The 22,831-nt window shown below is 47.0% G+C and overlaps 7 protein-coding genes across 7 annotated transcripts; 4 read left to right on the plus strand and 3 right to left on the minus strand.

The window, feature by feature from the left end:
• The first annotated feature begins 1,642 nt into the window (after positions 1-1,642).
• Positions 1,643-2,285, plus strand: POJ06DRAFT_258495 (uncharacterized protein). Its single transcript, XM_056188270.1, is given in 2 exon segments — positions 1,643-1,719; positions 1,730-2,285. The coding sequence occupies 1 exon segment, from the start codon at positions 2,035-2,037 to the stop codon at positions 2,197-2,199; it is 165 nt and encodes a 54-aa protein (XP_056041535.1). The 5' UTR covers positions 1,643-1,719; positions 1,730-2,034; the 3' UTR covers positions 2,200-2,285.
• Positions 2,286-2,827: 542 nt separating this feature from the next.
• Positions 2,828-5,453, plus strand: POJ06DRAFT_239831 (uncharacterized protein; the record flags this gene model as incomplete). The annotated part of the gene is made up of 5 exons (XM_056186057.1): positions 2,828-2,860; positions 2,893-3,126; positions 3,187-3,235; positions 3,259-3,518; positions 3,579-5,453. 5 exons carry the CDS (start codon positions 2,828-2,830, stop codon positions 5,451-5,453), a joined length of 2,451 nt encoding a protein of 816 aa, XP_056041536.1.
• A 2,784-nt stretch (positions 5,454-8,237) lies between these two features.
• On the plus strand, positions 8,238-8,507 carry POJ06DRAFT_270063 (uncharacterized protein; the record flags this gene model as incomplete). The annotated part of the gene is made up of 1 exon (XM_056189417.1): positions 8,238-8,507. One exon carries the CDS (start codon positions 8,238-8,240, stop codon positions 8,505-8,507), a length of 270 nt encoding a protein of 89 aa, XP_056041537.1.
• A 131-nt stretch (positions 8,508-8,638) lies between these two features.
• POJ06DRAFT_258505 (transferase family-domain-containing protein) lies at positions 8,639-10,545 on the minus strand. Its single transcript, XM_056188271.1, has 2 exons — positions 10,075-10,545; positions 8,639-10,019 (listed from the first exon to the last, which is right to left on the minus strand). Exons 1-2 carry the CDS (start codon positions 10,441-10,443, stop codon positions 8,916-8,918), a joined length of 1,473 nt encoding a protein of 490 aa, XP_056041538.1. The 5' UTR covers positions 10,444-10,545; the 3' UTR covers positions 8,639-8,915.
• A 308-nt stretch (positions 10,546-10,853) lies between these two features.
• On the plus strand, positions 10,854-12,509 carry POJ06DRAFT_302830 (Alpha/Beta hydrolase protein; the record flags this gene model as incomplete). Its single annotated transcript, XM_056190783.1, has 4 exons — positions 10,854-11,636; positions 11,690-12,037; positions 12,100-12,235; positions 12,309-12,509. Exons 1-4 carry the CDS (start codon positions 11,107-11,109, stop codon positions 12,507-12,509), a joined length of 1,215 nt encoding a protein of 404 aa, XP_056041539.1. The 5' UTR covers positions 10,854-11,106.
• Positions 12,510-15,380: 2,871 nt separating this feature from the next.
• POJ06DRAFT_277366 (uncharacterized protein) lies at positions 15,381-16,406 on the minus strand (the record flags this gene model as incomplete). Its single annotated transcript, XM_056189713.1, has 1 exon — positions 15,381-16,406. The coding sequence occupies exon 1, from the start codon at positions 15,942-15,944 to the stop codon at positions 15,381-15,383; it is 564 nt and encodes a 187-aa protein (XP_056041540.1). The 5' UTR covers positions 15,945-16,406.
• A 1,115-nt stretch (positions 16,407-17,521) lies between these two features.
• On the minus strand, positions 17,522-17,934 carry POJ06DRAFT_258515 (uncharacterized protein; the record flags this gene model as incomplete). The annotated part of the gene is made up of 2 exons (XM_056188272.1): positions 17,522-17,745; positions 17,766-17,934. Coding segments are annotated over 2 exons (318 nt in total), but the record flags the coding sequence as incomplete, so codon positions are not given.
• Between the last annotated feature and the right edge of the window lie 4,897 nt (positions 17,935-22,831).

Here is a 22,831-nt window from a genome sequence, read left to right on the forward strand (position 1 = left end):
AACGAATAAATCACTGAACTGTCTCCGCTGCCAATCTCTCTAGGTAGTGTAGAGATCATGGTTGCGATTGCTAGTTCAAAGGAAACATTGCCCTGTTTTGGTCGGGTCCTGGAATTTCTCTTACTGTCTGTAATTCAGATAAGATGGTAAGTGCAGGATACAACTTGCAAATGACAAAATCAAATACTAACGAGAAGGGCAGTAATGAATCGGAAGTCGCATGTTGTATATAGAGAATAAGTGAGCGAAGGCGCGTGTTTTCAAGTTTGACGTGACGCGCGCACCAGAGAGAACCCTAACCCACAGGACTTCCAGCTCAGCGCGTGATTGGAGACGGCCGTGCGGGGAAACCGGCTAGAAGTCTCCTGGTCCCGCACCTTGCTGACTTGCTGCTCCCCGCACGCGCTTTTTAAATCAGCAGTATTGTGGATACGGATTGTGGTTAAATCGTTTACAGAACCGTTGGCAAATGAACGAAGCTAACGATTGACATTCGAAATCATTCTTCTGTACTGGTCGGATGAGAGGTTTATTTGATTGTGTCAGGTCTATTCGTCTCGTGTTAGACGCTTATTGCTGAGTTCAGAGTTGCTCGATGCGTCGGAGAATGTAACAGAGGAGCACTCAGAAAATTATATGCACATGCGGATCATAATGTTTCAGATAGGTTGCCGTTGTTATTACTGTACTTGTGATGAATGCTGATCCTCTACTAACAGAGTATACTTTCCTTGCCGTTCTTTACCATGGTGGTACCTTGGTCATCTGCGTTGCATTTTATCAGTCTAAGTATCAATGTGTGTTGTCGTATTTGCTAACACGCTAGGGTCTTGGTTCCATTTGAATGAGCATGGCTGTTTTACTTCGCCTTCAGCAAAGTAGACCCGTTTTGCGCTATATGTGCGCATCTGTAATCGGACTTGCATTGGTAACTTCCTTGGTAGGTGATAGTTGCTAGTAGGGGTTAACCGTTTACTGTTATGGCTGACGTGATTGTGTCTCTTTTAGGATACAAAACCGCCGGCAGTGATTAATAATTACTGTCGTAGGCAATCTTATATCCTGTTCTAGTGATATCTCTTATACCGCTACAACCAATACATACCTTAGCTGCAGATGTGCTGTCTACTTCGAGAACCTCTACTTTCTGGTTTACTTGTTTAACCTAGCAGCGAGCTATTGAGGTTTTGTATTTTGGCCTGTATTGCATCTCTGAAGGGATCTGAACCCGCTGACAGTGATTAATGACTACTGTTCTCAACGTCCTTTCTATGGTATCTGTCATACTGCTACAACCGATACACTATCGGTACGTACTGCAGATGTGGTGTAGTCTAATGGGCTGTACCCTGTTTCTTCTTCAACCTAGCTGCGAGCTGTTGTGCTTTTGTTTTCAGGTTGTGTTACGACATTTGCAGAATTTTACCACTCTGTTGCCGGTTCACTGAGGTGGTGGATCCGGGGAAAGGTCAGCGTAATGGTAGCCGGCAAGAGTACAGAGGGCACAGGGATTGGGAATGATTGGGTGGTCTGGTATATATACCTGCTGTATAGTACATGTCGAATTTGTCATCTATATGAGCAGGCATGCATATATAGTAGATGGGTCGTATATATCTGTATCTAGTTAGATATTCAATATATGTAGTTATTTATTTAGCAGATATTACAGCACAATGGAAACCAAAACCCCTGAATCAAGGAATGCGGTCTGGTACATCACCTTGATGAACTTGGCACGTCAGTCTGTTGCACTAAGTACTAGTGGACTCAGTGTGTCATTGTGTTTTCGCTACTATGGCCAAATTTTTCAAGTGACACACTGGGGCCAACTACAAAATGACGGACCTGGTCCTTCCTGCTGATATGCTCTGTACATCAGAGTAGCGTACCTAGTCATCGTCTGAATAGCGCACCTAGTGCCTCAGAATGACCAATCCGGTGCAAAATCTCTTTCCATAGGGAAGTGTCAATTGATGTTATGGAAGGTCGAGGTAGGAATCCAGGGTCTTTCATCTAATTCTCACGGAAGGAATGCACTCTGTATTACGCAGTGAACCTTTGATCACGCGGTACGACACTGTCGCTGGTGAGGGGGATTGTGGAGATACTCTTGCCTGTGGTGCGAATGCCATACTCTCGGCGTTGACGTCGGACAGTAGCATTCAAATGGACTTAGACGATGTTTGCACTTGGTGACATTGCCGAGATTATTGAAAGTTCAATGGACGGTGCATCGGGTGGAATATATGATCGATTAGAGGATATTGTTGAGCTTGACGTTTCTATGCTTGGGAAGGGGTGTGAGTTAGCGCTGGCTACTTTGTACAAGTACACAAATGCGCGAATTGGAGATCGGACTTTGATAGATGTACCTCTGGGGAAAGTGTAAAAGATGCCGCAATGAAAGCTTCCAATGGCGCTGATAGTACAAGGAAATTGGAAGCTAAATTTGGCTGACCCGGATACGGATCCGCCAGATTTTTCGGCGGATATCCGCCAAATCCGCCATCCGTTCTCTTTGGTAGTAAGGTAGATTGCCTTCACCAAGCAAGACTAAAAGTAATACTATGTAAAGCTGCCAGTAACTCCTTTCAGGGCGCAGTCTGCCTTGATTGACTAACCATGCCATTTCAAAAGATTTCTGTCCAATACATTCTCCAGAGCTCCAGAATGCAAGTGGTAACAGCCTAGGGAGACGGCATACGAGATGATGTAACTTACTCAGAGGCCGGTCCAATTGGGTCTAGCGCCCGCCAAGAAGGGTTTAGCGTCCTGGGTGGCGGAGACATTTACGGTTAGATGCTGACCCTAGACAGGGTAGAAAATGGTGGATAAGGCGAATGTTGTTGATTGGCGGGTTTGCTCAAACAATTTCTAAATGCGTCCTAGAGCATCCCGTATGATGTCTGGTCTGCAGTTGCCCCGCTCAGGATTTACTTGTCTTCTGCCACGACCTCGCTTCTCCTCCGCATTTCCGCCGCATTTCCGCCGCATCTTTCTCATCGTATAGAACAACACCCGTTTGTGAGTCCATGGATCAAGGGCTTCCACCGAATGTCAGCACTGTGGAAATCTCCGCGCCAAGACGGACGTTGCGTAAAGGAACCCACAGCTGTGCTGAATGTACGGGACAGACCTGAGCCATGTTAGAACTCTTTGATTAACACTGATTATCTACTTCAGGCAAGAGACGAAAGATACGATGCCACTTCGACCGTACCTCCGCCGCCGTGTGCGTCGAATGCCATCGTCGAGGGTCCCCTTGCATGAGCCAGGACTTCGTCGATGTTCCCGCACCGGAAGATGAGGACCTTGGAGAGAGACTGAAAAGGGTAGAACAGATGCTTGAGAAGGTCACGGAGAAACTTTTCACACAAAGTCTCGGAAGCCAGCATATCGCATCCACCGCTCAGGCTCGTCCATCGGTCGCCTCGTCGGAAGACCAAAGACACGACACCCTTAACGATCACGGACAGTTCTTAGTGATTAGCGACACAACCACTGATGCGACTAATGTGCGTGCCGTCTTATAACATTGCATTTTCGAGTCTCCAGTAAGCTGATGTGCATTCTAGACAGCATCGGAGAGCTCTGCGGAGACACCAGCTTCGCACATCAACTCCCAGAGTCCTGAGCGATTGCCCGCCGAATTGAATCGGTTCGCCCTGCCGAAGTATGCCGATTCATGCCGAGTTCTCCATGCAGCCTTTCCGTCACAGCATGATGCGCACATTCTCTTCGAAGCTGGTAGAGCCGCCGTCTTCCTACAGGCGCTCTGTATTCCTTACAATGAATTATTCAATGAAGGGAACACTCAAACCTCGGCGATGCTATCTGCAATACCTCCCATTACAGCGCACCCAGTTCTTCTCGCAAGAAAGCTACTGCACCACTCCCTGTGTATCCAACAACTGGATCCTTCCTTCGATCGACGCGCACTCCAGGGCAACGATGATCTCCGCTCTGCCATGCAGAGATACTACGATCTCGCTTCTACCATGGTAACCTGCCACGACGAGCTTCTTGATTCGCTTGAAGGCCTCGAGTGCCTTATATGCGAAGGCGTCTATTTGGTCAACTGTGGAAATCTCCGCCAAGCATTGGCATGTCTGCGTCGTGCCTCTACGCTAGCCCAGTTCATGGGCCTGCATCGAAAAGCGCTGTATAAAGGGACACTGAAACAGCTCGACCCGATGACTCGTGTTTCAGGGGAGTTCACCTGGGCTCATATCGCCTATCTTGAGCGGTACATATCTCTTCTACTTGGCATGCCGACATCTATTACGAGCGCCCGATTCGGAAATGAGGAAAAGTCAGTTGGGCAAACAGATGCGGAATGGTTTGAAAAGGTGCAGATTGACATATGCGAACACATCATCGGAAGAAACCAAGAAAGGGACTACGATTTCTCAGCGACTCATAAGATCGATAACATTCTGAACCGAATGGCAAGCAGTATGCCAGCAGATTGGTGGACGCCCATGGACCTGCCACCGGGCACGGGACCGGACGAAATGATGTCGCGCGTCATATGTGCGCAGATGCAAATCGTTCACTACAATCTGATCACAGTCCTGCACCTACCGTACCTCCTGCGGAGTGACACACCGAACCATCGCTTCGACTACAACAAAGAGACGTGTCTGTACGCAAGTCGCGAAGTGCTTAGCAGATTCATTACTTTTCGTTCGGTCGTTCGGGTGGTATACTGCTGTCGTCTCGTGGACTTCTGTGCGTTCACAGCCGCCATGACCCTTTTGCTCGCGTATTTGAATGGAGCTTGTCACACTTCTAGCATGCAGTCTACCCATCAGCGGGTCGGCGATCGCGCGCTGATAGGCAAGACGTTAGAGACTCTCGATGAGCTCAATCGGCTAAACGGCGACGAGCTGTCCCGCGAGACAGCTAAGCTAACGAGGAGGCTGATGGATCTGGAAATAGAGACTGCGAAAGGAAATAATGCATATACCTGCAGAATTGCCGAAGAAGACCTAAAGAACACTACCGGAGAAGACCAAGGACGGGCCTTATGCCTTACGATTCCGTACTTTGGGTGCGTCAGGCTTGCATCTGAGCCTCTATCTCAAATATGGGCCTTGGAAGTTCTGCCGACCGGTCTTCCTTCCGCGCCATACTCTTCGTCCCCGCAAGCAAGCATGATATATCCCCTCAGTATGACGGCTACACATCCAGTACAGTCATGGCAACCACAACAGCTTCCGCTACCCGGCGGTCCGCAGATTCCCTTTTCAGTCTATCATTTGGCGAATATCCATCAGCAAGGCGAGCAGGAAATATTGTTCGACTTACCAATGCCGGACCTCATGGCCGGGGCGGAGGACTGGGCATTCCAAGGCGTTGATGCAGCGTTTTTCGATAGTCTGACTGGTGGTGCTGGTACCAGTCTGATTAACCAAGGTAGTTGGGATACTCATTGGAGCGGTATTTAAAGCACCAAGCTTCTGCAAATAATCTCTGCATAGCACTGCAACGATGCGTGTAGCTATTTGCTACGGGTGCCGAAATAGGAGGCTGCAGTGAGAAGTTCGACTAAAGGCTATATCAATCAAGTGAGTGCCTTGACGCTCAAACAACGGAAAATTATAAGTGTCCTTCTTTCATTATTCCGAATGTGTTCACGACGCTCAAGGCCTGCAAATTTGCTTCTCTGCGCTGTCGAAAGTATGCGTTGATCCCACTCCACGGGCAGTGAACATGTGACATCCGTCTTCAGATCCACGGCGGCCCGTTTGGAGTATTCCCGATGTCTGCGCGATTACGGAAGGTGGAGGATAAGAGGTGTCAGGAAGAAACGCGACTTTCTAGCGGACCAGCTTGTAAACATTGATTGAACAAGTATTCTCCTTACAATCGCCGAATCACACACATTTCTGCTTTGACGGTTCGTATAAAGGTAATACAAATACAGATATACATTCTAGAACATGTATTTTGCAAGAAAATTCTTAACTTTGGTGAAGCCTTTCCCTATTAGAGATATTTTGCCACACAGTTCCTTAAAAGTTCCGCAGCACCCTAAAGAGGTAACCCTAGCCTTAAAGTTATTTCTTGCGGCGATTCTAAAACAAAATTTTGCACATTCAAACTTCCGTAACATTACATTAAGGTTTAAGCACAAACTCTCTGGGGCTTTATAGACGGTACGTTCAGACCAACTACGCGTCCCGACTGAGAACCAAAGGCTTGTGTACTCTCGGTATAAACATGCCCATGGCTTTAAGTACCAAGCAGTGGTGAGTCCGGACGGCATTATTAGATGCCTCTTTGGACCCATGGAAGGGAAAGTTGGAGACTGGATGATGCTTAAAAATCACGACTTGAAGACATCCTTAAGCAAGTGGATTCTATGTTCCCTGCTGGCCACCATTTGTGGATATATGGCGACGCCGCATACTCCAAAGGTTATGGTATCATGGGACCGTTCAAGACTAAGCATCATCTGACGCCGGATAGCCTTGGTCTTGGCTTTAACTTCAGCCATGTCCTCTTTTTTTGGCCAGCAGATCTTGCTCTTCCCTTTCGACGTCGTCAAATCGTTGCATGAACGCATCGAGAGCCTGTTTAAGCTCAGTATCTCAGCGGCGCCTGACCGATATCGGAGCTGTTCGCGGCGTTCTTTAATAAGGTTTTCCACCGTCTGGCCGGGTTTTCTAATGGGTACACCTGTACTAGTGAGATTCCAACGTATGCATCTGTAGCAACTCGCGTACCTGTCTCGGCTTCAAATACTCGCGCAATATCTTTCCAGAACTGACCCTTTCGCCTTAGCACATACTCGCCTTGGTGCAAGACACAATGCCGCATAAGCTTCACCTTCAGGTCTTCGTTAAAATAGCTTCGCTTTCGAGATCGGTTACCTAGCGCCGGTTCTGGTGTCGGTGAGGGGCTTGGATCAGTCCGGGCCGTGGAGCAAGTCGCGGTTGACGGAGCAGCTGTGAGACTTGGCGTAACGGGCAAGTTTGCAGCAAGATGTGTGGAAATGTGTAGAACACTCTAGCCTACGATCGTAGATTCTGGAAGATTCCATTGTGTTCCTAGAAGGTTCCAGAAGACCAAGTCCCAAGTATATATAGAGGACTTAGGAACCTGTCTTCTGTATGTGGTTTAAAGAGTGTGCTTTAATATATAGTTTTATATATATATTTACAACACAAGAACGTGCGAGATTGGGGGCGATACCAGAGACAGCCCATCTCCAGAAGACTCTAGATCCGAACTTTCTTGTCTAGACCGACTTCTAAACAAATTTCTCGATGCAGACTTCGACGGCCTCTCCGCAGACGAGCCGCTTGATGACGACGAGCTTACGCGAAACGTATTGAATATTTTCGAGCAATGCTATGGATAATCTTGATATCTCTAGCAAACTACCAACGCTCCGTCCAAGTGCGGTAGGTGAACGTCAGCCGCGGGTTCTAAGAGACGCGAAGTAATGTACTATGGATGCGCAACACACGTCAAAGTGTAGTATCATAGTACAAGATTGAAACGCGTAAGGTCAAGGTTTGAGCTAGTCCAAAGTAGGGATAGTATTATTTTCTAAAGTGAGATAAGGACACCTCCAGAAGTTCCTTAACGCAAGGGAGCTTTGGGATCACCGTATTCCTAGGTAAGACGTGCGCGTGGCGATGCTGACCTAATAGGGTAATTTTGTAAAGGAACTTTTAAGGAATTGGTGGCAAAATATCTTTATTGATTTGAATACCCCGGAGAACTGAGTATCGTTAGCATGATTCACCAAAAGAATTATGAAGAAAATTCCTATCATACTCCGCCCTGCGTTTTGACCGACTTAGAGCTGCGCATGTTATCCCTTTCAGTGGGAGCAGTCGTCGGCGGTTAAGGCGTCTGTTTTCTATATTTGCGGGCCAGTGGCGGGAAGATATGGAAACTTCATTGACTGGCCAAAGCATCAACGAATCATCAAATGGAATATTATTAGATGCTCTGAGCCATGAGGCTTTTGATTTATATCTATTCGGTGTGGAATGCCAGGACAAGCACTACCGCATTAGAAGATTAGTTGACGAAGAAAGGCTTGCTGCCTGATCAGATTTTCCGCCATAGTGATGGTGAAGAAGTTCTCTTTGGTCAGGACCCTCAACATCATACTCTTCCTTCGGCTCTCTTTTGCAATATCCATTTAGCTATTGGCCGGGTTCTGCATGAGGCTGGGATAGCTGGAATGATAGATGAGGTCCTTCAAGACGAAGATGAGTTTAATCATGGGAACATGGACGGTGAGGCATGAGGCTGGGATAGCTGGAATGATAGATGAGGTCCTTCAAGACGAAGATGAGTTTAATCATGGGAACATGGACGGTGAGGATTGTGTTCGAGTGGGTGCTTCATATCTTGAGAGAGAGTTGACAGGTTTGCAACAGTCCGATGACTCAGTTATCGATCTGCAAACCGATAACACGGACTCAGAAAATGAGAATGGTTTTCCACCAAAGTCTTCGTACAATATGCCCCTAACTTAGCCAATTACTTCTACCAGTCCCTTCTCTACCAAAATCTATCCATACTCTGAACAGCTGAAATGCCGAAGCTTCGTCATCGAGTCTCTCAGCTACTGTAGGGACCAGATCCTCCGCATGTGAACTTAATGGAGCTGTTTTTTAGAATATTTTATTATAACATGTACAACATCGGGGAACTACGCCCCAGGGTCAGGGTTATATATCCCCTGGGCCGGCTCCCAGACTCATGTAAAATGCCGGAAATGCAAACCACGCAAACAATACACAAAGCCACAAACCACAAAGCCGCAAACAAACCCGAGCACAGACAACGACAAGGACGACAAACGGCAAGGTTCACAGTTACGTACAAAAGCCCCTCAGCCCACCGAAACGCTGATTGTCCAGATCACCTACTGTTTACCTAGACTATGGGCCTCTTGGGTGAGCATACGCTAAAAGCGTCTCGTCCTTCATCAGCCTGTCCATACAGCTCTTTTCCAGGCAAACGCACACCTCGATGCCTTCATCCTCCGAAGGATACTTGTGTGCCGCTCGACTTGGGTACAGAAACACAAAGCCTTCAAATGGAGGACTTGGCCATCTCAGTGCTTTGGGCCATCCGAATCCGAAATTGTGCTTCTCGTATGCCGTCATCCCCTGCCAGCTAGAAGCCCCAAAGTCCATGCCTAAGAAAGACTTAAGGCTGATCTCGAGCCAGCGCTTGTCGTCGCGACCCGCAATCCACTGTAGCAGGCCCGTAAGATACTGCGGTGTTACAGTATTGATGGATGCTCGTACGGTTGCCGCGACCTTGGAGAGGTTGTCCGGCGCGATGATGTCCTTGATCGCCAGCGGCTCGCAGCGCGCCCCGCAAGAGCCAACACCGAGAAATCGTTCAGGGAGAGCTGGGTTCCACACCTTCCTCGTGTCTACGGCGTGGACTAGGATGGCCTTGGAATCCAGATTCGGCTTGAGCATTTCGAGCTTCGCGCGGGACACGCTGCTCCAAAGAAGAGCCATGACCACATCATAGGTCGATACCCAGCCGTCCTCTACCTTGCTCGATACTTGCAGTTTAAGTGCCTCGGCTTTGCTTTTGGGAAAGTGCCACATCTGGCAAACGAGGGACGGCATCTTGAAGTCGGCTGGTGGTGGTGGCATGGGACCACCAGCGTCCTTGACCAGCGGAAATGCGGTTTCAAGCTTCTCCATTTGCTGAGGCGTAGGCTTCTCAACGTCAAAGGGAGATCCTTGTAACTTGAATTGGTGGTTTGCAGTAACGAATGGGGTCCCACTTGCGGCGGCCGCACTGTTCTCTGCCCATGTTGTCAGGAATCCATCACAGCCTGGACCATCAGATAGGGCGTGATGGACGGCAACGCCGACAATAAGGCCACCTCTGATGAAATTAAGCTGGAACGCCGCAACGGGGATTCCTTCCTCGTTGTTATCACCAAGGGGAGAGTGCAGCTGTTTTGCTGTTACGGACTCGGGAAGTAGCTTGTTGCCGACAATCAAGCTTGCAGGGAACTATGTCGTGTCAATAAGCTTGAAACTGATAGTAAGGAGAACAGTAGTCTCATACATCTTCCTTGGCAAGATCTTCATAGCTAGGGAATTCGTCTTCGCGCGCCATGTGTTTGATGTGCAAGTTAACTGTCGAGTTCCTTTTCTTCGACACCCACATTCGGCCACTGTCCGCGTCCATTTCGAGAACGCCAGTCAGAATCGGAAATTGGGACAGCGCGAACTCCAATCCGGCGGCCATGCTTTGAACAATTGCCCCAGCGTCTGCGTCTTCCGGCAAGCTGAACACTTCGGCGATCAGGACGTAAATCTTTGGCATGATATGGCCCATAAGTGACAATGGGAATTGTTCGGATTCTGGACTGGATTCCCATCCTGTTGGACGAAGCCGGAGCTCTGTTGAAGGATTTTCACCACTGACGGTCATTTCGATCCACTGGTGGTTCAAGGTGTTGGCTCAGATGATTGTATTTATTTAACGATTTGTCTACAAGACGTTCAATGCGAAATGTAAATGTCACCTAGGTACACCCGACCGAAGCCTTATATACAATTACTACGGCGGAGAGCGGACTGAGATTTCTACATCTCGACAAGAAACAAATTCTAGCGAGAATAATCAGCCGCGATTCTCCGGAGGAAGATTCACCCATACCAGCGAGTTCGTCTCCAAAGGGGTTAGGATGTGACGAGAGCCAAGAGAAACCCTAGCGAGCTTCGGCGGAGCACGGCGGAGCACGGCGGAGCACGGCGCCTGCCCAGAAGGGTTTAGCGTCCACCCTGTTGACAAGCTCAGGGTCAACATTTCGCACGGGAGAAGACTAAGCTTGCCGGCGGAGCTGAAGCTCAGCTTTTGGACAATCAAATTATCCCTAAGCTGAATCTCCATCCTGATTCCAAACAGCTTGCTTGCGCAGAAATATGTCCAGCACCACTATAAATAGGCCTCTTTCCACCATGCTCAATGTTCTATCTCTCCTTTTCTCTCCTCATCGATCATATAGATTCGTTTTCTAGCCTGATCTTATTTGATTCTAAGCCGAGTCTTGCAACGACCGTCCTCTCGCATTAGCCCTTCACAACCGTCAGAATGAAGCTCTTACGGAACAATATGACAATGGGCCTGGCCGTTATGTGCTCGTTAAAGTCAGTAGCTGGGAATCAGGCATGTTCCCAAATTCCTACTCCTAGCTGCTTTTACGGGAGCTTGACGCAGCCATACTACCCGCCCAATGCTGTTTGTAACGACTACATGATTCCGGTGGACATCGAATACACCAATGTCGCTTTCAATGCCACTAGGTGGGGTGATGACTACGGGCTCAACAACTTCTTAGATGTTTTGACTACCCGTGCTGGCGTTGACAATTCCCCACCTGTTGGCCCTGCTTCGCCGTCGACGCAAACGGCTACGGTGAACATTGCCGCAACATTCTGCACTCCTAAGAATAAAAACGGAAAGGAGAAGACTGTTATTCTTGCAACGCATGGTGTCGGACCAGCACGCGCCCACTGGAATGCACCTGTCCAGCCAGGCCAATACAACTTTGTCCAGCATGCGATTAGTCAGGGGTACTCGGTCTTCTTCTACGATCGTCTTGGAACTGGAGCTTCCGACAAGTAAGCTAGACCGTAATATCGAACTTTGACGGAGGAAAGCTAACTTCGATCAGAGTTTCAGGATTTGACAATTCCATCTTCAAGGCCATTTCCGTGCTCCAAAGCATCTCCAAACTCGTCAGAAATGGTCTCTACACGGGAAGCTTAGGAAAGCCAAAAAAGATTGCGGTGATTGGATTCTCATTTGGTTCATACGCAACCCACGGAGCGATTGCAATGGATCCAACTATTGCGGATGCCGTCATCTTAACAGCGATCGGATTCAACATGACTGGCATCAACGTCAATGGTCTACTTCGCTCGTTTGTTCCACGCGTTGCTTCACTACAAAACTCTGCTCTCTACGGCGACCGTGACCCTGGCTATGTGACCTGGGTTGATAAGTATACTCAGATCTGGAAGTGAGTGTTGATCTTCAATCAGAACAACGAATTGAATGCGAACAAGTATTAATATTCAATAGCTATTTCAAGTATCCCAACTATGATCCCGTCATAGCTGATTATGCCGAAGCCGCAAAGCAACCATTCGCTATAACGGAGTTCCTCTCTTTGCTCAGCGGTCCTACGGACGCTAGCGCATTCAAGGGTCCTGTCCTGGTCAGTACACCTCATGTTCCCTATGGCACCAGTATAAATTTTCTTTACAAAGCTTGCTAATAATACAAATTAGGCTATCACTGGTGAATATGACTATATCTTCTGTGATGGATACTGCCCCGGACTCTTGGAAGAGCCTGGGAGAAGTTATTACAAAAATGCAAAATATGTACCTTATATTCACCCCGGGGCTAGTCATCAGCTCTTTCTTCATTACAACGCTACCGGGGCGTTCCAGGTTATTACTAACTTCTTGAGTGACAATGGGTTGTAAACTGTTTCGTCTTGTCCTGGATATTGTTCTCACTACCGACAGAGAATCAATCGATCCAGGACTTGGCGAACCCCCTGAGGAAGCTGTTTCAGTGTGTGCAGTTGTAGTTTGGTGAGCGCGGGGATGGACGACAAGATCGTTGAGGCATTAGCTAAGAACTCCATGTTTAAGTTGTATTTAGTGTCCAAAATGTTCGTAGGGAGAGGCCTAGGGAGACTAGCTAACAAAATAGCTGTACTGCTAGAATCAATAACTAAGATAAACTCGACAGCGCATACATAGACGTCAGGTGCTCTGAGCACCCTTCCTCTTTTACTTCTTGCTTGGTGTCTGTAGAACCTCGATTTAGTGATCGTATCACTAACCCTGCTGCGACAGTAAACTGAGCTACTTTCTTTATTCCGGGTACCAAGGTATGTCAAGGATCACTATAAGTGTAATTTACTTTCTGTACGCAAAATTCCTAATTAAGAATTTTTGGGAGTTTGCTTGTGGTCACTAATCGATAATTCGTTGTCACTAAAGCTTTGAAAGCGTAACTATGACTTGGTATGGAAGGCTGAATGAATTTTCAATGCTCTCCCATAAGGGGACAACTGGTAGGTGTAGACACCCGCCCAACGCCCACAACACGAAAGGGTTATTTGGTGCCCAAATGGAATACGTATATTGCATACATTACAACGCCGGATATAGGCATTTGTTTTTAATACCATTGCGCAAAAATCCGTCCTTAATAATGCTACATAAATGTCCGCTTGTACACTGGCAGTTTGTCTGGTAGTAATGACATGATGACGCCGGCGTAGTCTGGCAGTCGATTTATACTGTAAAATGCGCTTCGGCAGACGGATTATACGCGAATGTGCGAGCTTTTCGGAAGTTTCGCTTTTTCTACCATTCTTCCATTCGAATCACTAGTTTGCAGCAGCTTGACCATCAAAGTACTCATTTTTAAAATGAAAGAATTCAACTATTGTAATGCCCTGACCTTTGCACCTGTTATGGTATTTCTTTGCGCTAAAAAGATTGTTTTGCTACGGTAAGAAAGTCAAGGCCATGATCTGGAAGCGACGCGAATCAATTCACTGGACGACAAAGTATACCTCGCCATTATACCTTTCGAACCAGTAGCACATACTGGAACAAAATAACAACGTCAGGTGAATATTAGCCGGCTCTGGACGGCAGGACTTTCGGCTCCAACGGTATCATGTGACTCAATGGTACGGCATATTCCGCATCCATCCAAAAATATTTGTCTTCGTTGATTCACAATTAATACGAGAATTCAAGTGTGCTGGCAACGGCCCCCAACAAAATAATGATGATGAACCCTGGATTTCATGGCAGCATGGAGGATCCATTTGATTTCGGCCTGGACAATTATATTGCGATTATACAGATCTTATCAGCACCGAAATTGAACAGGAGATCGCCCAGGCACTCGGCACTGTCATAACGGTGAGACTTGATATTGATCCAGTCGTGCTGCCAGTGAACACCATGAAGATAACCAAAATTTAAATATTGATAAGGGACATTACGCAATACATATATGTCAACTCTTTTGAGATCGGCTTTTGGATGGCAATCCTGATCGATTGATTGATTTGAACTCCCCATGGATATCGCCCTTTCTTTCGCCCTAACAGATACACCAATCACTCAGCAGGAATCGTAGCCGACATCCCAGATACTTTAGCGACATGATGGTATTATTGCGAGTCGACTTACTTCATTTCATTGTCCATCTCCATGAGAATGAAAACTTCAGCGCACTCTGTGGGACGCACTCACATCATTCTTCGTCCACGCAGCCGCGGGATTCGAGAAACCACCTTGCATTACTGTAGTGGCAATTGACTCAGCCCACATAATTGCGAGAAGGCTGGCTTTCAAATATTGTTTCTGTAATGAGTCACAGCAGCCGAATTATCCAAGCTTTCTCTTTTTTTGCGAAGATGAATATTCCATCTCCCGCGCTATGAGTATTCTCTGACCTGTTAGCTTAAGACCAAAAGAGCATGCAATGAAATAATATTGGCGATCTTTTCTTCGGGGCTCAAAAACAAGTTGCCCTTTCCCCTTCTACACCGAGAATAGCCTGGTCTAAATATCTGTGCACGTTCCATATGTCTCTTCATATACTTCAATCGTGGTGTGGTGTACGACTTCTCACACGGTGGTGGTCGAAGCGAATCCGGTTGTGGCTGCAAGAGCAGTCGGGTTCTAATCAGCGGCCGAATCCGACAGCGTGATTGAACGCTCTAATTAATATTTTATGGCTGCTACCTCGAAGCAGCTGGTATTGTGCCATCGTAATTGTTAACTCTAGTGAACCTAGTTAAGCCGTAGTTGACTTCCAGTTACGTGTCGAGAGCTGGGATGACTTGCTCCCAACCGTCGCGCGCCTGCGAAAATTGTCTTCGTTATTGATGCTTTAAGAACTGCTTGGTTCGAACTGGCACCACCCTTCCATTGCATTCCACTTTAGCCGTTGTTTACTAGAGACCTAATCGCGAGCGAAGCAAGGCGTCATAAGAAATCAGCCAATCGAGTTACTGTACGGAAATCCTGTGTTTCCCATTTACTGTATTTGCTAACGATATTCAATAGGAGGTGAGGGATAGCAAAAGTCTTAACCCTCAGCCAAGTTTGGGCTGGGTTTTGTCCGTCATACGAGGTGTCGTGACTATATATGATGCCATTCTACCAAAGGGGAACAGAAGCATTATTGAGGATTCGTAAGATCGATACTTCAATTATTACGGGAACAACGACAACAATAGCGACAACTACAACGACGAAGAGAGGCCCAGCAATCCGAATAGGATCGAAAATATATTAGCAATATAGTTTATACGTTGACTAACTCTTTCTCGGCCGTCCTTTGCGCGGCGCATCTCTTGGTGGATCACGCGATGCCTGCAGTTCTTCGGGACTACATGGGTCCCATTCACTGCAAAGGTCGTCAGTCATACTTGGCAAATCCACACGCCAGCGCGCGTGAATGGCGTCCAGAAGGATGGGTCGGCCGAGTATTATATCGTGCCGACACGGGAGAAGAAAGCGCTGCTTTGCTGTGCACTCGCACGGTGTGCCCAAGTCATATCCTTCTGCCATCTTCTTCTTTATTTCCTTCTCAATAATTCGCAGGGCACTGACACTGACGCGTGTGATCAGGTTGGTAAGCTCAATTCTTCCATGAATAGAAAGAGGGATCCTAAAGTTCTCGCTTGACTTTGCTATATCTTTGAGCTGCTCGCTCCAGGCGTCGTGTTCTAACAACCGCAGCGCCGATGCATGCAAGGTAGCGGACGCTGATAGCGTGCCTGCCTTCATAGCATGGTGTGACGCTTCGACAGGAGACGTTGTACTATATCCGAAGTTCACGTTGTGCCGGATATACTGCTCTAGCCAGCATTCTTTCATCTCGCCACCCAACGAATCTAGCCATTGTTCTTTGACGTAAGATATGACTGCAGACTGATGATGATCTATTCAAGCTATTCTCCAAGCTTTTGAGCAGGTCTCGTGAATGGGCTGAGACTAGATTCAACATGTCATCTTCATCATCATCTCGAATGCCAGATTGCGAATTTGCTCCAGCTCGAGGTGCCGACCTTGACACAATCGCTGTCAATAATAACATCCGGATATGGATCAGATATCTTGGATTCAAGCGATGAATTTGGAAAGTGAGAAGTGGTTTGAGGATGTGTTGGGCTGGTCTTAGGTTGCTCTTTAGCTAACGTGATCGGCAAGCGAGTGGAATCGACCCAGCGAGCGGATCGGTTGAAATTCCATACAAAGTAGCGATTTTTAAACCTCTAAAACTCGACTAAATCTTTCTTAATTACGCTCAATTTAAAGAATAGAGTAGCTAGATATCGACGACTTACATTATCGCTTTAAAAAACGATTGATATTTATATTTACTGAAATCCTGTAAACCCTGAAACCCTTTAGCCGTAATTTAAGATACCTGGGTAATTAATAAGATTATCTCTAAAAGAAGAGACATTGATAATGATTTATAGTCCATTATTTATAAAATTTAAAATTTAGATAAGAACTGCTAGCGTGGCTAAGATATACATGTTTAAATATCGCTACTTTGTATGATATGGAATTTCGACCGATCGGCCCGCTGGAACGATCCACTTGCTTCCCGATCACGTTATTTCTAATTCTATATAACTATATCACTTAGGTAGAAAAGCATTGTTGAAATAATCAACTTTATACTCATTAGAGTCTTGCACATAAGGAAATGAAACACACTGCGGAAACAAGAAAATAAGCTCAGTACCGAAAGTTAGATCTGAGTATCGAAGTTTTGCTGATGGTTTAACAGTAAAGGTTGAATATACTCGTGGAAAAGCACCAGAGTGGCTTTGAAAGCCTATTGAGCATTAGCTCTAAGTAAATATTGAGCCGCACCATCAGAAGAAAAGCTACGGCCTCGTAAAGTGGTTCTCAGAAGTTCAATTCGATCCTACCCACTCACAGTCTAGGAAGCGGGAGACACATTGGCCGCCTGATGCGGAACCTATCATCTTCCCGTCTACTGATAATCCTTTATGGGAAAGACGAAACTTCTCCAGTGCACGGTCTTGGTGGAAAGGTTGATACCAGATACCGCAACGTCGTCTTCTCGCTCAAGCGAGCCCCCAATGTGCTCGTCCATCAGGTTCTCACAAGAGGATTAAGATTCAGGTCTCTATGGATGATTATTTTAGGACTGAGAAGCGATAAACTCTCAACTTGGAAGGAACCACAAACGGACGCGTTCCCTAGGCTCACTAGGGAGTTTGAAACTTAAAAACTTCGGGACGTCTTTAAACGGCCGACAAAAATCGTCGGCGAAAATCTAATTTTGAAGGCGCAAAGAAACCTGATTTTGGTTTTGAGTTTTCCTCCTTAAAAGTGGCCCTAACCACCACCACTGGCTCGGTTGCGAGTGCGTATGAAAAGTCTCGCTTAGGTTTGTTTATTTTGCTACCATACAACAATTCGCCAGTCCACGCCATCGGCTTCTAATCAGCTTCTAATCAGCTTCTAACATGCAATCTACCGTCAATCTACTCCTCACCACCAGTTTCTCGTCGCTCACGTTCAGCATTGATAATACATGTTGTGCCTTCTTCGGTTAGGAAATCGGCACTCGCTCTCCGCAGAGATCCAAGCCAGAGATTCACCAGGTTTTCCCGCTGGTCAGGATCACTATCTCCTCAAGCTCGTAGTAGCGACTGCGTAGCCTTTCAAGGGTCTCCTTAAGCGTTAGTGCACGCCGAGTGGGAGCACCAATATCGCCACGATCTCCTTCTCGTGAAGGCTCACGTCCGTGGCCCTCATAAACTTCGAAACCACGGTTTGCAAACATGACCACGAAATCGTTCCAGTGGTCTTCCGTCAAGATCTCGTACGTACGATCTGCTAGAAAAATATGACAGCATGGCAGATAGTACTTCCTGAAGAAAAGACAGTCGCACTGTACATTGTCTTCGTCGATCCGATCAGGATCATCGTCGCCCATATGAGCCAACGCACCTAGCTCCTCAACAATCAATTTCTGCACAAGTAAAGGGAACCTTTTCAACTGTGGCAATTCGTCGGCTTCCTTGAGATGCTGTGTTCGGAAGTTTTGAGCAGAGCGCTTTGCGTCTTCCTGGATGCGTTCACCTAAGGCCAACAAGTGTGCCACAAGGCCCTTGATTGAATATCTGCACTTTTAGACACTGCGACTATAGATGCGGAAATAGGATAGGATACATACTTCTGTCTTAATGACTTTCCACTATTGTGTTTCTTAATCACGCTATGGAAATTCTCAACACCATTGGTCGTATCGATCTGTAACAGGATGGCCGAATGTTGGCGAGCGTACGCTGCCCACATTTTTTCCGATCCTTCCATTCCTTTCGAATATACTGTCGCTCATGATCGGGAGGAGCAGCTCGCAGTGCAATCGATTTCATTATCACACCCGACTTCCGTGGTCTTTGAGACCAATGCACTAAGTAGGCGTCGCTGGCAGCGTTTTGTGGCAGCAGTATTGAGCCTCCTCTTAAATGTTCTCATAGCGTGCACCTTGCACAGCAGATGCTCCTCTCTTCCCCCACCAGCTTCTAGTCCTGGAAATGCCATTTTAACGGCTTTCTGCTCGGTAGCGCTATCATCTGTCAGTATGTACCTAGGTCTCCAATCATCGGCCCACAATTTCAGCGTCTCCAAAGCCTTGCACACAATATCCGATTTCTCGCTCTGAACAATTGCATGGGCGCAAGGGATAAGAATCCCACACTCGTCTCGAACCATGAAAGTGAACAGAGGATAGTTATGGGCATTGGTAGCGTAAGTGCTGTCAAAAAGAGTCAGGTAGCCTCGTAGGCGAAGCTTGATGATGTTCTCCCTTGCAGCAAATACGAAGCCGTCAATTTCTGCATCAGCGTTGCTGACTGCTAGTCTTCGGACTAAATAGTTCGGTCGGGTCGATAGAAAATCGATAGCTTCGGTGATATCTTCTCCAGCAGTTATACTTCTATTGGTGGCGCGCGCATCTGGATTCTGCGTTAACGCCTTCAACTGTAAGTTTATTACTTCTTGAGTACGAATGAAATTGCCCCCAATTTGTTTGAGAACTTGCCGACCTTCCAGTGATCTAGTGTCTGACGCCGCGTTGATTATTTCTGAGGGTCTATACAACTTTTGGGCCTCTGCTGAAAAGTGCTTTCGAACAAACTCATTGCGTTTGATCTGATCAGAACGCTCTAGGTCGTGACTGTGCTGTCCTTTGGGCTCAAACCGGTATGACAACGGGCCTTCATTGACATCACATGTAACACGAACAATTAGTCTAAATGGACATTGTCCTTCCTTTCGCCGCGGCGTGTGTCGACATAAGGCGTTCAGATTTACCTGCCCTGGCGGCTTGTCGTCGGGGTTCGCGATTTTTTTTGTCATGAGAAGCCTTTCCAAAAAGGCGGCACTCATAATACTCTGCCCTAACATTATTCTTGTTTAACTGTCCCGATTTTGCACGCTTATATATGTTGGCTGCAAATGGAAAGTATTTCTTGAATCTATATAATGATTTAGTCATGCCTCTACTCTACTGTATTTTCTTATCTGGGCCTACTCTTCACTAGTGAGAGTCAAACCGTCTTTAGGATTGAAAAGACGCTCTCTCCAGACTTCGACATCAGCTGGGATATTTAAAAAAATTGCCTGGGCCATTTATATGTAGCAAACAATGTGGATGTATTACCAATAATAGCGAACGTTGACGCGTTCGACCGCAACACGCGAGATCGCGTCGCGCCGGTAGAGCCTGCTACAAGGTTTAATTATTCTTCCTTGAAATGCATGAAGTCATGTTTTGGCACCATTTACGGGAAGTTTTTGGAGTTTGGCGGCCATCTGTTTGGCAAATTTGCTCCGGGCTTAACAGAATAGTGTCGTCGAGAGGATAAAGCTAGACCAAAAAGGGAAAGGTCATAAAATCAGGTCAAAAGTTGGTCGAGCCGAACTTTAAATCTGAAAATGCGAAAATGAGAGACTTCCCGCACACAGACCCGTGAACCAGTAACCCTGACCCTGAACCTCTTCAGTGTCTCGGTTGTCTCTCTTTTGAGCACGTCATCTCTTACACGTGATCCCGACTCATTTAGCTGGCACCACGACACCCTCAAATTTTCAACACTACCTCTTTTTCACTGGACAGGTGCGGTACATAATATTGCGAATGCGAATAGAGAAAATTGTATTCGTGTCCACCCCTACTTGCAGCCGCTGTCACTACATAATTGACGCTGGGAGATATATTGATCATATTTAAGTTAAAGAGGTTCTACTGTAATGAGCCGTGAAGTATCTAGGCTCATCGAATTAGGCTCCGCGAACTCATTCATCTAATCATTTCCAGTCACGGTGAATGACCTGTATGGATAACTAGCCCTACGTCCTCAGACTCGGGAGCATCGCAATCTCCTGAGTAGAGAATAGGACTATGGATCCTCTGGAATTAATATCTTCTGAGAGGGATCTGATGTCACGTATTTTCTTTGCCAGCGGAGTCGCAAACCAGGGCTGTTTACCAAACCAAGGTCGGCCTCCAAAGTGTAGAGAAGAGGGCCGGGTTGAACAGGGAAATTGGTACTGCTGCAGGTGGGACATAAGGAGACTATAATTGATCATCAGCTATATATCCTGTGATCAGCCCCACCGAATGTACCAAACTGTCAATCAGGAGTACTTTGGATAGACTTCCCATTTGGGCCCTTGTTAAAGAATCCTTGAGCTCGCTGCTGGAAGGGATGACAAGCAGCTTGCCTTCGACAGTTTATGAGCCCCTTGTAAAGTGACAAGAAAATCAACATCCTAAAAGGCAGATTTCAATAAACCTGTCAGGAATACGTCCTGAGGATCTGACGTCATGAGCCGCATGACCGCAAAATCTTTGCTCCGTGCTTGCGTCCGAGATGACGAAGCCTTATTACGACTTCCCGTTCGTTTTGTTCTTGCGTACGATGAGATCATCGTACAGTTTGCTTTTGGTTACTTTGATTTGTAATATTGATTACGCGAATAGTTACTTGTTTTGTTAGTCTCGTGCGCCCGGCTTAGTCCGCGGCTAAAAGTTTTGTTGCAATAGTTAGACGCCGGAGAAGTGTATATAAGAAGTGGTTCATACCCACTCTCCGGCATAGTTGATATTCTAAAATATATTGACATAAGCCACAAGCTTTCACGTCCTTATAATACTTCAGGGTTGACCGACTGCCAACCCCTCACATTATATCAACTACCCTAACCAGTGCAGCACGTTAATCGAATCTCGAAAGACACCGAACCTATGGAACAAGGACAGTACGTTCAGTTGTTGCAGCAAACAATTGAACAACAGAAGGAAATGCTGGCCCAGCAGAGTGCGGCTCTGGTAAGGCAGCAGGAACAGACAGAGAGACTGCATGCGATGTTCATGGAGCATATGGCGCTGCAGTCGGCGCAGAAAAAGGCTGGGGACGAGAACCCGGAGCCCAAGGCGTTGAAAGACACACCCACGAAGACCACGAAGGCGAAGACACCGGACATATTCAGCTCTGGAGCTGACAAAGTCGACCGCTTCCTCTCAGAGTTCGCCACTTACATGGAGCTGACGGGCTTGAACCATGAAACCCCTCGCAGAAAGCTCCTGTATTTCAAGAGTTACCTTCGAGGACCGGCACACGACTGGATCAAACCGATCGTGGACAGGATGGAAGAGAATTTCAGTGACTTTGACGGTGTCATGGCCTTGTTCTCGAAGACGTTCGGAGACCCAGACAAGATGGGTACATCCGTCAGGAAAATCCGCATCCTAAAACAGAAGACCTCCGTCTCTCTGTACACTGCGCAATTTGCATCTCTAGCAGCGCACCTGGGATGGAACGATAGGGCCCTCTGCGATCAATACTACGCAGGGTTAAAGGATAACATCAAGGATGAAATTTCTCGCGTCGGAAAACCGGAAACGTGGAGCGAGATGCAGCAGTTAGCATTGCGGACCGACGGTCGCTATATCGAACGACAAATGGAAAAGGGACGTACCTTCACACCGTCCACGACGACGGAGAACACATCGACTCCCGAACCAATGCAAGTGGATGGGGCTAAAGTGCAAGGACGCCTCGATCCACAGGAACGAGAGAGAAGGACACGACTTGGTCTCTGCTTCATCTGTGCAGAGAAAGGACATCTGAGCGCGGGCTGCCCGCAACGGACAAAAAACGGGAGGACCCAGTAATCCTGGACGCAGTACTGGGTACGGATAAAGCGTCCCGACTTTTCAATGTTGACGTCAAGATACTGAACATGGGAGAGCCGATTCTGTCCTCAGCGCAGATCGACTCAGGGGCGTCACATTGCTTTGCTGATGAAGAATTCTTGGAACATATGAACTTGAAAACTCGATCGAAAGGCTATATTCAGGTTGAATTAGCCGACGGAACTATGATACGAACGACACAGGTCATCGACCTGGAAATGGAACTGGAACAGACACGTATGACGGTGGAGTTCATCGTCATCCCGCTGAAGCATACCAACATCATATTGGGATATGATTGGTTACACCGATACAACCCAGGTATTGACTGGGTTGACAAGAAGATTAACTTGCGCAGGACCTTGGTCAGCCTGCTGCAAACTGGACGACCTGAATTGACGAACGTCCCGAAGGAGTATCACGACCTCGAAGAGGTCTTCCTGAAAGCGTCGGCCGACAAATTACCGCCAAGGAAACCTTACGACCACAAGATCGAATTGGAACCCGGAGC

This window comes from Lipomyces tetrasporus, assembly GCF_029532465.1.
Source record: "Lipomyces tetrasporus strain NRRL Y-64009 chromosome Unknown POJ06scaffold_9, whole genome shotgun sequence".
NCBI classification, from domain to species: domain Eukaryota; kingdom Fungi; phylum Ascomycota; class Lipomycetes; order Lipomycetales; family Lipomycetaceae; genus Lipomyces; species Lipomyces tetrasporus.